This window comes from Opisthocomus hoazin, chromosome 2 (assembly GCF_030867145.1).
Source record: "Opisthocomus hoazin isolate bOpiHoa1 chromosome 2, bOpiHoa1.hap1, whole genome shotgun sequence".
Taxonomy (NCBI): Eukaryota; Metazoa; Chordata; class Aves; order Opisthocomiformes; family Opisthocomidae; genus Opisthocomus; species Opisthocomus hoazin.
Window position 1 is genome coordinate 109381556 of NC_134415.1, and position 14495 is coordinate 109396050.

The window sequence follows — 14495 nt, forward strand, 5'->3', positions numbered from 1 at the left end:
AAAAATCTTAAATGGCAAGAAATAGTTAAGAGTTGTGCAAGCTCATTTGTGAACCAGGCAAAGATTCCTCTGTCTTGCTTTCCACCTATGGAACAAGTTCCTACAGGAATCAAGGGACATTATAAGTCTATATATTTTCTGGGAGGGACTATTCATGCATTTTATTAAACAAACTTTCAGAAGTGCTTACATTCTTCAAAGATGAAGGCAATATAAGACAAGCTATCAGAGAAGCTAAACTGCTTAACTGTTACAGAGTTGTTTAAAACATGGTCTTTGTATGCCTAACAAGGACAAACATTGCGGACAAGACCTTAAGTAGTTACTAAGAAAAATTGCAATGCCTAAACTGTATTGTTATGTTTAAAACCAAGTATAAAGGTAATTCCTTCTGCCATACCTGTGAAAAAATATCTGTTTAGTAAAAGTAAAGAACTCCTACTCAGAGACGGTTTGAAGCAAATTTGAGAGCATTTATTATAGAAAGAAACCATAACTTCTAATTTAATAGAAACTAGTACTTTTTCAGCATGTCTAGCTTTAAATTGTTTGTAATTTTTCCCTCACGTAAAGAATAAATCCATATAGCAAGACAGAATTGAAACTAGATACAAATTGGAGTACTTTGTGTACGGCAACTTGCTCAAAAGTAAGACTTCATCATAAATTGACTATCACCTACTGTTTATTTAAGAAATAAGTTTAAGGCAAAGTTAAGGTCATTTGATACATTTCAATTTTGTGTTAGAATAGTCTTGATTAAGAATTTAATTTTAATAAAACCTGAAAAGTTAAAATATATTTTTCAGTGTAAATCTATTACTGCTTCAAGATTTTCTTCAATACAAATTTAGTTGTTACTTATGGCAACATAATTGGCTGGAAAGATGCCAGTTTGTCCTCCTACTCTTCCTTCCCACCAGTCAAACTGGGAACCTGTTTTGGTTGTGACTGTGATTTTGTCTCCAGCTTTGAAAGTCAAGTCACCTGGCTGTTGTCCTTCGTATGAATAAAGTGCTGTCACTTCTACTGGATTACTCCAAGAGTTACCTGAAGTGAAAGAAATTAAATGAAATTACTAAACTGCACATGCAGTAGGTCCTTAAATACAATACTGTTAAATGACAGTAGAAAACAGCGTACGAGGACACGACAATAATTTATCTGAGCATATAAACTGCACATGAAAAAAGCCCTCCGTTTCCTCCACATTCTTAGGTAAGTGAAATTTGGATTCTAGCCTGTCAGGAGAGTCTATTTAATAAGGTAGTACTCTATAACAAACAAAGATCAACAATTTTTTCTATATACCTCATACAGTCAAACAGAGACAGTGGGAACAAACGCAGTGTGTTGAAGAAAGTGTGGGTGCTTCCTGAAAGACTGTTCAACAGAACCTTCTTTGGGTTTTAGTTTTAGTATGTGTTCTCTCTGACAGTTTCTTCATAAACACTGCAAAACTTAAAGCAGGGATTTGATTTTTTTATCAATAATCAGGATATAAGATGGTAAAATACAAAATATCCACAGCACCTCCCTTCTCTTTCCATACGGTTTGTGGTGTCGAACATTTTGCTGTATCTTGCACATTAAAAAAACCGCACAAAACATACTAGTGGAAAGAACTGATTATGGTTTGATATACTGGAAGTGACTTGGCTTGCATAGTAGTATTTTGGACCGCATACACAAATGGCTTTTATTCTCTTTCGACCAGTCTCATTTACATATCTCTTTCAGTCCTTAGCTGGGGTTGGAATCTTGCCATGAATCTTCTGATCTAGTTTTAAAATCATTAAAGTCTTGGATACCATTATCCAGCTTCCATTCCTATTGACACTGTTTTAGCCAATATCTCAATGTTTACCATTATTGAACTTTTAATCTAAATGAATATCTTAACACTTATGTTTGCTCTCAATTCCTTTAACTGTCTGAACTATACGAGGTAGTTGCATTTGTTTAATGTTCATTTAGAAAGCAGTTAAATCTCTCACATGAATGCATCTGAAAGTGAAAAAGGGAAGGTGCAATGGAAGACTACTTAAGAGGAAATAATCAAGATGTTTACACAGTCAGGTGGAGAAATTTCAGGATGTATTGCTCATACGGAAATGATGGCTGCACAAATGCTCAAGCATGCAAGATTAAAGGCTTTTAGTATTAGCTGTACCTGCTTGCTGCCAAAACTGTGTTGCAAAAGGGGAAACTCAAGTTCTTCTTAGCCTACACACTGCAAGTACAGAGCTAGAAATGATAGAATAATAGAATCATAGGTTGGAAAAGACCTCTCAGACCATCAAGTCCAACCATCAACCCAACACCACCACGTCCTGAAGTGCCACATCTACAGGTTTTTAGAACACCTCCAGGGATGGGGACTCCACCACCTCCCTGGGCAGCCTGTGCCAATGCCTGACCACTCTTTCAGTAAAGAAATTTTTCCTAATATCCAATCTAGACCTCCTCTGGCGCAACTTGAGGCCATTGCCTCTCATCCTATCACTAGTTAGTTGGGAGAAGAGACCAACACCCGCCTCACTACAACCTCCTTTCAGGTAGTTGTTGAGAGCAAGAAGGTCCCCCCTCAGCCTCCTCTTCTCCAGACTAAACAGCCCCAGCTCCCTCAGCCACTCCTCATAAGACTTGTTCTCCAGACCGCTCATCAGCCTCGCTGCCCTTCTCTGGACACGCTCCAGCCCCTCAGTGTCCTTGTAGTGAGGGGCCCAGAACTGAACACAATACTCGAGGTGCTTTTTTCCTTTTTTTTCGATCTCATCACCACCAATCTGCATCACCAACAGCAGGTAATAATCAGGGGGCTGCACCAGACCAGGGAGCTTCCTAGCAACACTCCTAACCCAGACCCCAGGGAGGCAGCAGACTTTCCTGTGGGATGGGTCTGATCGACATATCGGGCCCTCTGTTCCCCTCAGAAGGAAATCGCCTATGACAATTACCCTCCTTTTTTCTTAACTGGGACAGTCATAATACATGGGGCTGACTGACTCGTCCTAGGCAAACCCCTGGATGGACCTTCCCCTACATCCTCATTTGCCAGGCCCTCACATTCCAGAGCCCCGTATCTGTTGCTTAAGGGCAACTGGGGAGGTGAGGGAGGCCAGGAGGGTATGCGTCTGCTGCCCCGAGCAGGGACCCGTTTCCATTTCCCCCTGTCTCTTAGGTCCCGTCTTTCTGCTTGGTGGCAAGAGGGTAGGGGATCCTCTGCTTCTTGTGGAGCTGCCTACTGCTGCCTTGGCCTCAGGGATGGCAGCGTGTGGCTCCACCAGTCAATCTCTCTCAATGGATGGTGAGAGAAGCACTGATACAATTTTTTTGTCAGTCTCTCATCAACAACTGATACCACAGAACTTTTCTTCTAGTTGCTTTTGTCACTTTAAAAGAAAGAGGAAAAATCCTTCTCCCTCCAGCCTCTCAAATACAAACTGTAGCCGAAACAGGGCAGATAGAGAACAATGGACTACAAACGTATGCATAAATAGCATAGACTTTTTTTCCCCAGCATCTGCCAGTATATATGTTCATTTCATAGGCCAGTTCTTTCTCTTTATGATCTGTGTTTGTACCAATTATCAAAGATCAATACAAAATTATTTGGCCATGTGCTGGAAGTGTTGGTTGCAGAAAAGTCAAATGCTGTCTTCTTTGATTACATAGTCTCTCTCCCCTGATATCTATATTAACGATCTAAAGTCCCACACCACTATTTCTTTTGATGTGAAAACAAAACCAGATGAGAATACCCATGCTTATCAGGTCTTTACCTCCACCAGTTACTCCTACCACAAAAAGGCAGCAATACAGCTTTTCTAAATATCTTTTTTTACTTTCACACTTGAAAACCTGACAGACTGAGTATTCAGCAATTACCTCATCTTCCTGCAAGAATTCATGCAGTTGATGCAGTCAGGATGATGTGATGTGTTCCCATGCAAAGTGTGGTCTGCAGCTAGATATTTTGATCACGGAAATCACAGCAAAAAAAACACAAAAGTAAAAGACACTTGGACTTCTTAATTCTAGTTTTAATTGAAGAGCAGTAAGGAAATACTGTGGCTCAGGACTCTTTAGGTGCTAAAGCATGAAAACAGTTATGTTTCAGTTGCAAATAAAAAGGAAGAGGGTGTTTTACCCCTGTGCCACATTCAGGCAGTATGCATGGGTAAAAGTGCATTTTATAAGTTATGATGAAGGCTACAAATTCTTATACTTTGAGTTCTTAACCCTATGTGTTTCCATCACCTGAATGTTCGAATAGATAATGCCTCAAGGAGAATTAGAGTTACTATATAAACACCCAAACTATGTCAATACACTTCAAAAAATTAGATAATTGACAGCACAAAGAAGAGACTGAAAATGCTAAAACTAACAGTGAGCACTTCTTTTCATTACATTCAATAGAAGAACTGTCACCACCACTTCAATATGCTGAACTCATTGCAATGGCAGCAAGCAATACTTATCTCCTCCACGGCTGAACTTGCATTAACAGTAAGACTATAATTCCTCTTAAATAAAATGTTGACTATAAACAGGAGAAAAGTAGGAAGGAAAACAAAGGGAAATCACACACAAATTAAAGCATGAAAAGGTGGACCACAAGAAGTGCATGCAAGATATTAAAGTGTAGCAGTGCATTCGATGCACCACAATGCACAACTGCACCTCAATGTTCAGAAGGGACAGGCGAGGAAGGAGGGGTAGAGGCGTTGCCCTCTACATCAGGAAATGGATAGAGTGTGAACAGCTGTCTCTGAAGAACAGCCACAAGCAGGTGGAAAGCTTACAGATGAGAATCAGAGACCGACACAACAAAGGGAACCTTGCGGTTGGTGTCTGCTACAGGCCGCCAGATCAAGGGGAGCCTACTGACAAAGCCTTCTTCCTCCAGCTCCAGGAGGCTTCATGCTCGCAGGCTCTTGTCCTGCTGGGGGACTTCAACCACTCCAACATCTGCTGGAAAAGTAGCACGGCGAGCTGTAGGCAATCCAGGAGATTCCTAGAATGCACTGAGGATAACTTCTTAATCCAAGTAACAGACATCCCTACCAGAGTGGATGCAATACTGGACCTGATGGTCACCAACACCAGTGAGCTAATTGGTGACATCAAGACTGGGGGCAGCCTGGGCTGCAGTGATCACACACCAGTGGAGTTGGCAGTCCTGAGGGATACGGGAAAGGCAAAAAGTAAAGTCAGGACCCTGAATTTTAGGAAAGCCCACTTCCAGCTCTTCAAGGAGTTAGTAAATAGGACGCCCTGGGAAACTGTCCCCAGGGTCAAGGGAGCAGAACAGAGCTGGCAGATCTTTAAGGATGCTTTCCATAGAGTGCAAGAGCTCTCGATCCTCAGGTGTCAGAAATCATGAAAGGAAGGCAAGAGACCAGCATGGCTGAGCCGAGACCTACTGGGCAAACTAAAGGGCAAGAAGGAAAGGGCTTCTACTACTTCCTTCCTACACCTCTCGAGCGGACAGACCGAGAAAAAAGTCCCTCCCACTGTAAGGGAAGATCAGGTTTGTGACCACCTGAGGAACCTGAATATACATAAGACTATGGGACCTGATGAGATGCAACCAAGAGTCCTGAGGGAATTGGCTGATGTAGTTACTAAGCCACTCTCCATGACACCTGAAAACTCTTGGTAGTCCAGTGAAGTCCTTGGTGACTGGAAGAAGGGAAACCTTGTGCCCAATTTTGAAAAGGGTAGAAAGGAGGACCCCAGGAACTACCACCTGTCAGCCTCACCTCTGTGCCTGGAACAGATCCTCCTAGCAGCTCTGCTAAGGCACATGGAGAACAGGGAGGTGGTTTGAGACACCCAGCATGGCTTCACCAACGGCAAGTCCTGCCTGGCCAACCTCATGGCCTTCTAGGATGGAGTGACTACATCAATGGATAAGAGGAGAGCTATGGATGTCATCTATCTGGACTTCCGTAAGGCCTTTGATATGTTCCTCCACAACATCCTTCTCTCTAAAATGTACAGATATGGATTTGATGGGAGGACTGTTATAGAGATCAGTGACAAGTGGTGTCTCTGCGGGGTCCGTATTGAGTCCAGTACTGCTTAATGTCTTCACCAGTGACACAGCGAGATCGAGTGCACCCTCAGCAGGTTTGCTGACAATACCAAGCTGAGTGGTGCAGCTGACACACCAGAAGGACGGGATGCCATCCAAAGAGACCTGGACAAGCTCAAGAAGTGGGTCCATGTGAACCTCACAAGGTTCAACACGGCCAAGCGCAAGGTCCTGTACATGGGTCGGCGCAATCCCTGGTATCAATACAGGCTGGGGGATGAAGGGCTTGAGAGCAGCCTTGCCAAGACTGACTTGGGGGTACTGGTGGATGAAAAGATGGACATGAGGCAACAATGTGCGCTCGCAGCCCAGAAGGCCAACCATATCCTGGGCTGCATCAAGAGAAGCGTGGCCAGCAGATTGAGGGAGGTGATTCTGCCCCTCTGCTCCACTCTGGTGAGACCCCACCTGGAGTGCTGCATCCAGCTCTGGAGCCCTCAGCACAAGAAGGACATGGAGCTGTTGGAGCAGGTCCAGTGGAGGGCTACAAAAATGATCAGAGAGCACCTCTCTTATGAGGAAAGGCTGAGAGAGTTGGGGCTGTTCAGTCTGGAGAAGAGAAGGCTGCAAGGAGACCTTATTGCGGCCTTCTAGTAGTTAAAGGGAGCTTAGAAGACAGATGGGGACAGACTTTTTAGCAGGGCCTGCTGCGACAGGACAAGGGGTAATGGTTTTAAGCTAAAAGAAGGTAGATTTAGACTAGATATAAGGAATAATTTTTTTTACGATGAGGGTGGTGAAACACTGGAATGGGTTCCCCAGAGAGGTGGTAGATGCTCCATCCCTGGAAAGATTCAAGGCCAGGTTGGACGGAGCTCTGAGCAACCTGGTCTAGCGGAATGTGTCCCTGTTCATTGCAGGGAGGTTGGACCTTTAAATGTCCCTTCTAACCCAAACTATTCTATAATTCTGATCACGTCTCCAATTATTATTTTCTGTCATATGAACAGGATTGTTTTATGCATTTCCCTTTTTGCCCCTGTGCGTATGTATCTTTCCAAACATACAGAAACCTCAAAGCACTACAGCTGATTATGAACACCGAGTTCTGTGTCCTTGCCCCATTTGCTACCTGCTATCATTTAAAAGCATTTTCCAGCTTTATTCCTGTCAGCTGTTTCATAACAATTCCTACTTAATTTCTCCTAGGAGCTTTCCCACACTATAGTTTCATTTTATTTCGCACAAAGATTCTAATCTCTGTGCTTTAATTCTATATTTTTGTAGCATAAACCAGATAAAATGCATTTTATTGCCTCTAGATTCTAGCATCCCATACCTATTATTTACATGGATCATCCTAACAGATAAGTATCTTAAATGAGCACACTATTATGAAATCTACCACATATATTGTAAGGGGGAGCTGTTTCATGTTCTTTTTTCCTGATCTCAGTTTTACATCAAAGGGTTTTAAATAAAATTTTTATAGTCAATATGAAGATTGCTGAATGCATATACTGAAACCACATTTGCAGCTCACACAAGATGGTGCTACAGTGCTACATACAGCATATGATACTGAAATCATTGAGATTTATGAGTATGCACACTAGAATAAAAACAAATTACATTGTAGAAAATCCTTAATTAATGGTACCTGAACACACACAGCACAATTCTACAAACACAGTGGTCAAAGCAGAAATACAGACATTTTGGTTGAAGCTTAATTAGTGCAGCAGCCAGCATACATATTCAATGCTGTAGCACACATGGGTATGGTGTATGTTTGATAACAAACCGTTCTGACCACAATATCCTTTTATTTTTCTTCATCTTCACATACCATAATGATTTGAACTTTTAGCTAGAGACTACTGCTATGGATTAAGGACTTGATGAGGTATAAACTAGAGCAAATTTACAGCCTCTTGGGTGCACTGCAGTACCAGCCCCAGCACAAATGAAAGAGCGATAAAACTATCTTTAATTACAGCACATTTACCACAGAATGAACACATTCTCTAGAACGTTGTTATAGAACAGATACACTGGCTACATTTCTAGTAATCTGTTGAAGAGTCCCAGAGCCTTTCTTTGAGGCCAGCTGGCACAGACTGGCCACATACACAGTAGTAAACACTCATCCAAGGAGAGCCACATCCAAACTACCTACTGGTTTCCATACTGGAGTAATTCCTGAACCACATCTATAAATCATCTGGGAAAGTGCTAGGTGAGAATGACGCCAAGAAACTTTTTAACAGAACAACCACAGAAGTAACAGTTACAGTACTTGGGCCCATGCCTTCACGCTGCTTAATTTACTAGTAGATGTAGCCACTAGTTGGACATTCCAATGTGACCCTATAAAATATTAGTAGGCCCATAGTCTGATTCTAGGACTGATTTTTAGAGAAGCAAGGGATTTTACATCATTTTGCGTTCAGCTTATTATGCTTTCAAAAACTAAATCTGAGCTGGAAACCAGAATAGTACAATCCAGCTGTGGGTCCCAAATTTAATTTTACTGGCATAGACATGTGTAGACATGTGTATCTCCTAGCCACTGAATGTCTGATGCTGAAGAGCTTTGCATTTACTAAAATGGTAAAATACTGCTTTTGGCCGTTGACACAACAATAAAACTGAAAAAAATTTCATGTGCTTGAGGTTAGTGGTGAGATTGCTAAGCATCCACTTTGCAAAATTCGCTGTCAGCAATTAAAGAGCTAGCATGATTTTGTGGATCATGTGCACCTATATGATAGAAACTGTAAGTCAACTAACACAAACTATTACTCTTGTTTTTGGGATAATCTAAACCATATTAAAGAGCTTGGAAAGAAGGAGCTCTGCGACTCAATTATCACCACCGCCGAGCCATCTGATGACAGGTACTGATGACTTAAGGAGTAATCCTGTTGTTGACTGTCCATATATTATGCACTTTCTGCTAAATCTCTACTTTGGTAGATATGCTGTGGGGCTGGTTTCTCTTGAAGTGGAAAGGTTATAACACCGCTTCTATTGGGACACAACATTCTACATGAAGATGTGATTGTCTAGGTAGATACATTTTTCCTTGAAACTGAATAGTCTCTCTATCTAACTCAATTTTTTTGTGCAACCTTTAGAATGCATGGCTATAGTTTTTGTTATTTAAAAGTCAATCTGAATGAGCAACACATTCAACATACTAACTTCTACTTTCTCTGTATTTTGTAAAGAAGTAGAGACAAGTGACTGGAACTGCCACAAAAAATGTTAAAAGTCCAATGAGTCTCCAGCATCAGAGAAGACAGAAGTTGTACAGTGCTGGCATAAAAACTCTACTGAAACGTGTCAGCTTACAGAAAGACTGTAATAGAATTCTCATTGGTTAAATGGAGACCTAGAAAACTAAGCAACCACATGAATCCTGTTTGTGCAGGAGAAGTAAAAGAAAACCAGCAAATCGATCAAGTGATGGAAAACAGCTAAAGGACCTAGGCAGATGCAAACATCTATGCTTTTAAAAACAAATATATCAAGTATCAGAAAGGTTTACTATCACTAGTACAGTGTTCAGAGGCACTGAAAGCCTTGGGCATTTTGCCCATATGTTTAGGATGAGAGCTGTAATTAACAGTGAACAGACAGAAGTCTTAGTTCTTTACCTGTTACGGGACACTGGGCTCTTGTTTGGAAAGGATTAGTATTGAGTTTATAATTAGAGTTCAGGAAAGAATCCAGAGTAGGCTGAAGAACTAGGTTAATTACTGGATCCTGCAAATCTCTTGAGTAAAAAATGATAGTTGGTGCCAGCAACAAGGAAGAGTTTATAGGAGATTTTAATGGCCACCCTTAGCAAATAGTCTGTACAACACCACCTGCTAAGATATGATTGTAAGTGTAAATACTGTGTATACATGGGTTATACTAAACTGCCTAGAGGATGTTTGCTCCAAATTATCACATTAAAAAGGAAGATTATTATCAGGTCACAACTGGATGAGCCAAAGAGGCAGACAAGCATTAGCTTGATTCAACAGCTTTACACGAGCCAGCAGCATGCTGTCGCAGCGAAGGTGGCAAACAGTATCCTGGGTGGCATTAGGCAAAGCATTGCCAGCAGGTCAAAGGATGTGAACCCTCCCCTTTACTCAGCGCTGGTGAGACCACACCTGGAGCACTGTGTTCAGTTCTGAGCTCCTCAGTACAAGAGATATGGACATGCTGGAGAGAGTCCAGCAAAGGGCCATGTGGATAATGAAGGGACTGAGGAAAGGCTGAGAGTGCTAGGACTGTCCAGCCTAGGGAAGAAAAAGCTCATCAACGTCTATAAATATCTGAAGGGAGGGCGGAAAGAGGGCAGAGCCAGGCTCTTTTCAGTGGCTTCCAGTGACAGATGCAGAGGCAACAGGCACAAACCAAAAACAGAGGAAGTTCCTTCTGAGCATCAGGAAACATTTTGTTATTGCAAGGGTGACTGAGCACTGGCACAGTTTGCCCAGGAAGGTGGTGGAATTTTCATCCCTGGAGGTATTCAAAAGCTGTCTGGACATGGTCCTAGGCAACTGGCTCTTGGCGGCCCTGCTTGAGCACGGGTGTTGGACCAGATGACCTCTAGGAGCCATTTCCAACCTCAACCATTCTGTGATTGAGTGAAAACTTCAAAAAGACTTTTGAAACAAAGTTACCCTGAAATATAAAAGCAGCATGAAAACTTGTAACTGGCAGGGAGAGAATCTGGACTGGAACGGCAGTAATCAAACCCCAATTTGATACGAATGGAAGTCACCTTGCCACCATCACCTCTGTCTAGGCAGCCCTCCTGCCAGACACTGTGACCAGCCTGCGCTCAGCTAGAGGATTTCCAACATGGGGGCACCTAGTGGGGACTCGCATCTCTTCATGCATATGTGACCTTGTGGTGGGGCTTTCTCATCAACACAGGGATCAGTGGGTTGTAGGGAGCTGCACAAGCACACATAAAGCTACAGTACCACATCTCCAACAAGAGGTTTGTGTAGGTAGGAGAACCTGCACTGCCAGAACAGGCAGCGTGTGCTCATAACCTGTACTACCTGTGAGAGGGGATGTGTGCGAATGTAAAGCTTTGTAGACATAACACTTGATATGCGTGTATGCCTTGAAGGGCATTTGAAACTTCAGAGGCATTTGTTAACTTTTCGTAGTTGCCTAATATTGTGATTTATTTGTTGTAATGCTGCTATCGATCCTGAATGTATACTTCACACGTTACTAGCTAATCATCTGTCATTAGTGAATTAATAAAGCACTTCGATTTGATTTTGGTTTCAGCTACGTGAACTGAGCAGTCTTTCCCTGTGACAGTTCTTGCAAAAATGTCTTCTCCCACAGAAAAGATTAGGTTTCAGGCTGAATGGCTCATGGCCATTGCTGAGTTTTAACTAATAATCATAATGAAAGAACTGCTGGTCTAGTAAGGAGGGCAAGTATGCATTGTGATGATAAAGCTAGGAATTCAGGAGGACGTACGTAATAGAAAGCTAAGCTCACTAGCAGTCTCATGAAAAGCTACAATGGCTGTTTTTCTTTGCTAAAACAAATCAATTTAGCCCAGGACTGACAGAGCAACTGGGCTACTGTTAGGGTAAGACTAAGATCAGAGTTTAATAAAGTAAGGGGCTGAAGAGAAAGATTCATTGGTAGACAAGCAATATCAGGAATGAGATGAGGCATTACATGGCAAGACTAAATGTCTTACAGATATTTCTGGATTTGCTGTGCTTGTCAACTGATAGAGCCAGATCAGGAAACTAACAGATAACATTGGATCCTAGCAGGACAGGTGAAGGACAGAATAGGAGCAGCAAATGTCTTATGGTTCATTCTGAGGTGGATACAAGTTACTGTATTACAGTCAAAGTCAGCTTTAAGGGTGGAACTAGAATTTGAGTACGGAATCCAGTCAGCAACAGTTACTCAGCTTCTGCTGTCGCTGTTAATAGGGGCTTGAACTGGTCCAGTTGATACAGTGACTACTGCTGCCACTCCTTCATATTTTCAGGCTCGAGGCTTGCTGAGCAATATTTTGGGTAGGACTTGGGTAGGAACTGCAAGCACCAGAGATATACATTTTCTGCTGGATACAGCACACTGCATTACAATGTGGAAGGCAAGGGGTGGGCAAAGGAAATAGCATGTAGTAAATTCTGAAGGCATCAGGGTAACTACTAATGACAGGGATAGCTTCTGAATTAGTGCTAGGGCTCATGACAGCAGGAACTAAAGACCTAAAACTCTGACTTGAGGCATGCAGCAGCATTAGGCCATGATGATGCCTAAAGGCAGGCAGAGAACTGGCTTAAACTTAACTTTGAAGCAGGTAGGTGAACCACTAAGTTCAATCTATAACCCTCACAAGAAGGGGATGAAAGCTGGATCTGGCAGGGAGTGCTTTTGGCTCTGTTTTAGCTCAAAGATACTTAACCTGAGAGTCAATGGAGGAACGTAAAGGATGGGTAAAGTGATATGGCAGGAAATTAACTTTGAAGCAAGAAATGAATCTAGATGAGAGTAAAGGAATACTGAATTTGCAAAGGTCGGAGAGAAGGATGTTGCAACAACTGAATCATAACAGGACAAAAGCCCGGACAAAAGTGGAGATGGAAAGAAAAGGCTGCATCTTCGAAGTGGTATTTGGAGAACAATCTACAGGACTCATTGCTCAGAAAGCGAGAACTTCTAAAGAAATTCAACTCAAAGAAAACGTGTGCTCTGCAGTGGTCACCAACAGGCAGTTTCAGATTCTACTTGATCATTTTTAGCTTGAATTTGTAACTAGCTAACAAAGTAGTACCAGAGTAAGGCAGGAAGAGATGGATCTGGAAGAAAGGTAGTTATGAGTTGTCTGTAGAAAATGTTATCTAGCAAATGAAAAGGGACAAAGGACATCTAGCTGGGAAATCTTAACATAAAAATACAGGGCTGATAAGGACACCTTCTCAGTGAAGCACTGGAAATACAGATGTAAAGGCAATTACAGACATAGCCCAGCAATGGAATTCAGGGAGTACAAGTATCACCAAAGAAAACCGATGATGACAATTAATCTATCTATCAGGTTAAGGTAGGATGGAACACAATTTCTAATACGTGGTTATAAAGAGATCACCAGAGACTTGGAAGTAACAGTTACATTTACATCAGTAAATGGAGCAGTACCAAGGCCAACTGCCAGTCCGCCCTATCCATACTACTAAATTCTGTGTCTCCAGATCACAGTAGCTTCATTCATATTGACTACTGGGGATAGTCTCTGGCACATGCTAACTTTCAAACTAAGGACAGCCCAATACCTTTCCCAGATCAAAATCATATCAGGAACCTGCTAACAATTTAATGAAATAAATGATAAAGTTTCAGTGCCCAAGTACATTCCCTGGCAATGTTTAATCTATCAGCATAGACAGAGCCAATGGCTTGAACTGGGTGCAAAAGAAACTGCTTTAAAGAGGGTCCAGCATAGTACTGAAGAACTCCATAACAACAAAGTCAAAGAAGTCTAGGTAACAGCAATATGATCAACTATGGGCTTTACAAGAAGAAGATGAGATGCTAACACTGGGAAGAGATATTGCTGGATGAGATTCAGAGTTTAAGGGTCAAAAAGAAGCGACAAGATAGGATGGATACCTGGGACAGAGAGGGGGGATACAAAAGAATGAGGATCTTGTGCATATGTGAAAACTACGAAGTTTAGAGAAGATATGAGCTGAGGAAGAGTAGGACCATCATATCTGTATCAGTATCCTGCTGAAAGATACCCAGTATGGACTGGTGAGAGTGGCCAGATAACAGCTAGGATCCATGGAATGGTCTAGTAATGCAAGACTTCCATACAGGTGAGACTGGGAGCATGTAACAAAATAAAGCACTTTCTCCAAGACTTAGGTAGGAGTCTGGTGTGTTGCCAGACACTAAACCACCTTTTTGGCCACTCGATAGTCCTCTGGGGAGGCTATTTCAGAGCCATACTGCCCCAGTTTGTAAGACAGCTTTCTTAGAATCCAGCTTCAAGTAATTCGCTACTAGTTTACATCTATTTTTTTGTTTGTTGACATTGGCCTTCGGCTGAAAGCGTTCTTCCTTGGCATTTACCTTCCTTATGCTTTTATAGTCAAAATCCATTATTTTAAATCTTCATAGCTACCTCATATCAGTGACTCCTTGCTCCAATCATTGTACTTATTCTTCTCCACATCTGTTCAACTTAATCTAATTTTTTCTTGAAAATGGGTAAACAGAGTATTACCATCAGGTAAGAGGCCTGTAGGTAATGGAATTCTCCCACTCTACCATTAAGTGCAGAACTGTTTAAACAGAAGGGTGACAGAACTGAAGAATGGAGAACTCATTTTGCGGAGATCATGGATTTACTTCTGAATGTGAAAATAAAAAAAAAATATTTGGGATT

General features: G+C 41.9%; 1 protein-coding gene across 2 annotated transcripts in view; it reads right to left on the reverse strand.

The window, feature by feature from the left end:
- Positions 1-452: 452 nt before the first annotated feature.
- Positions 453-14495, reverse strand: part of SH3YL1 (SH3 and SYLF domain containing 1) — a 54787-nt gene continuing 40744 nt past the window's right edge. For both annotated transcript variants that reach the window (XM_075414758.1, XM_075414757.1), the window contains exon 10: positions 453-1050. In XM_075414758.1, the coding sequence (XP_075270873.1) occupies positions 851-1050 (200 nt within the window). In that variant the 3' untranslated portion in view covers positions 453-850. The remainder of the gene's footprint in view (positions 1051-14495) is intronic.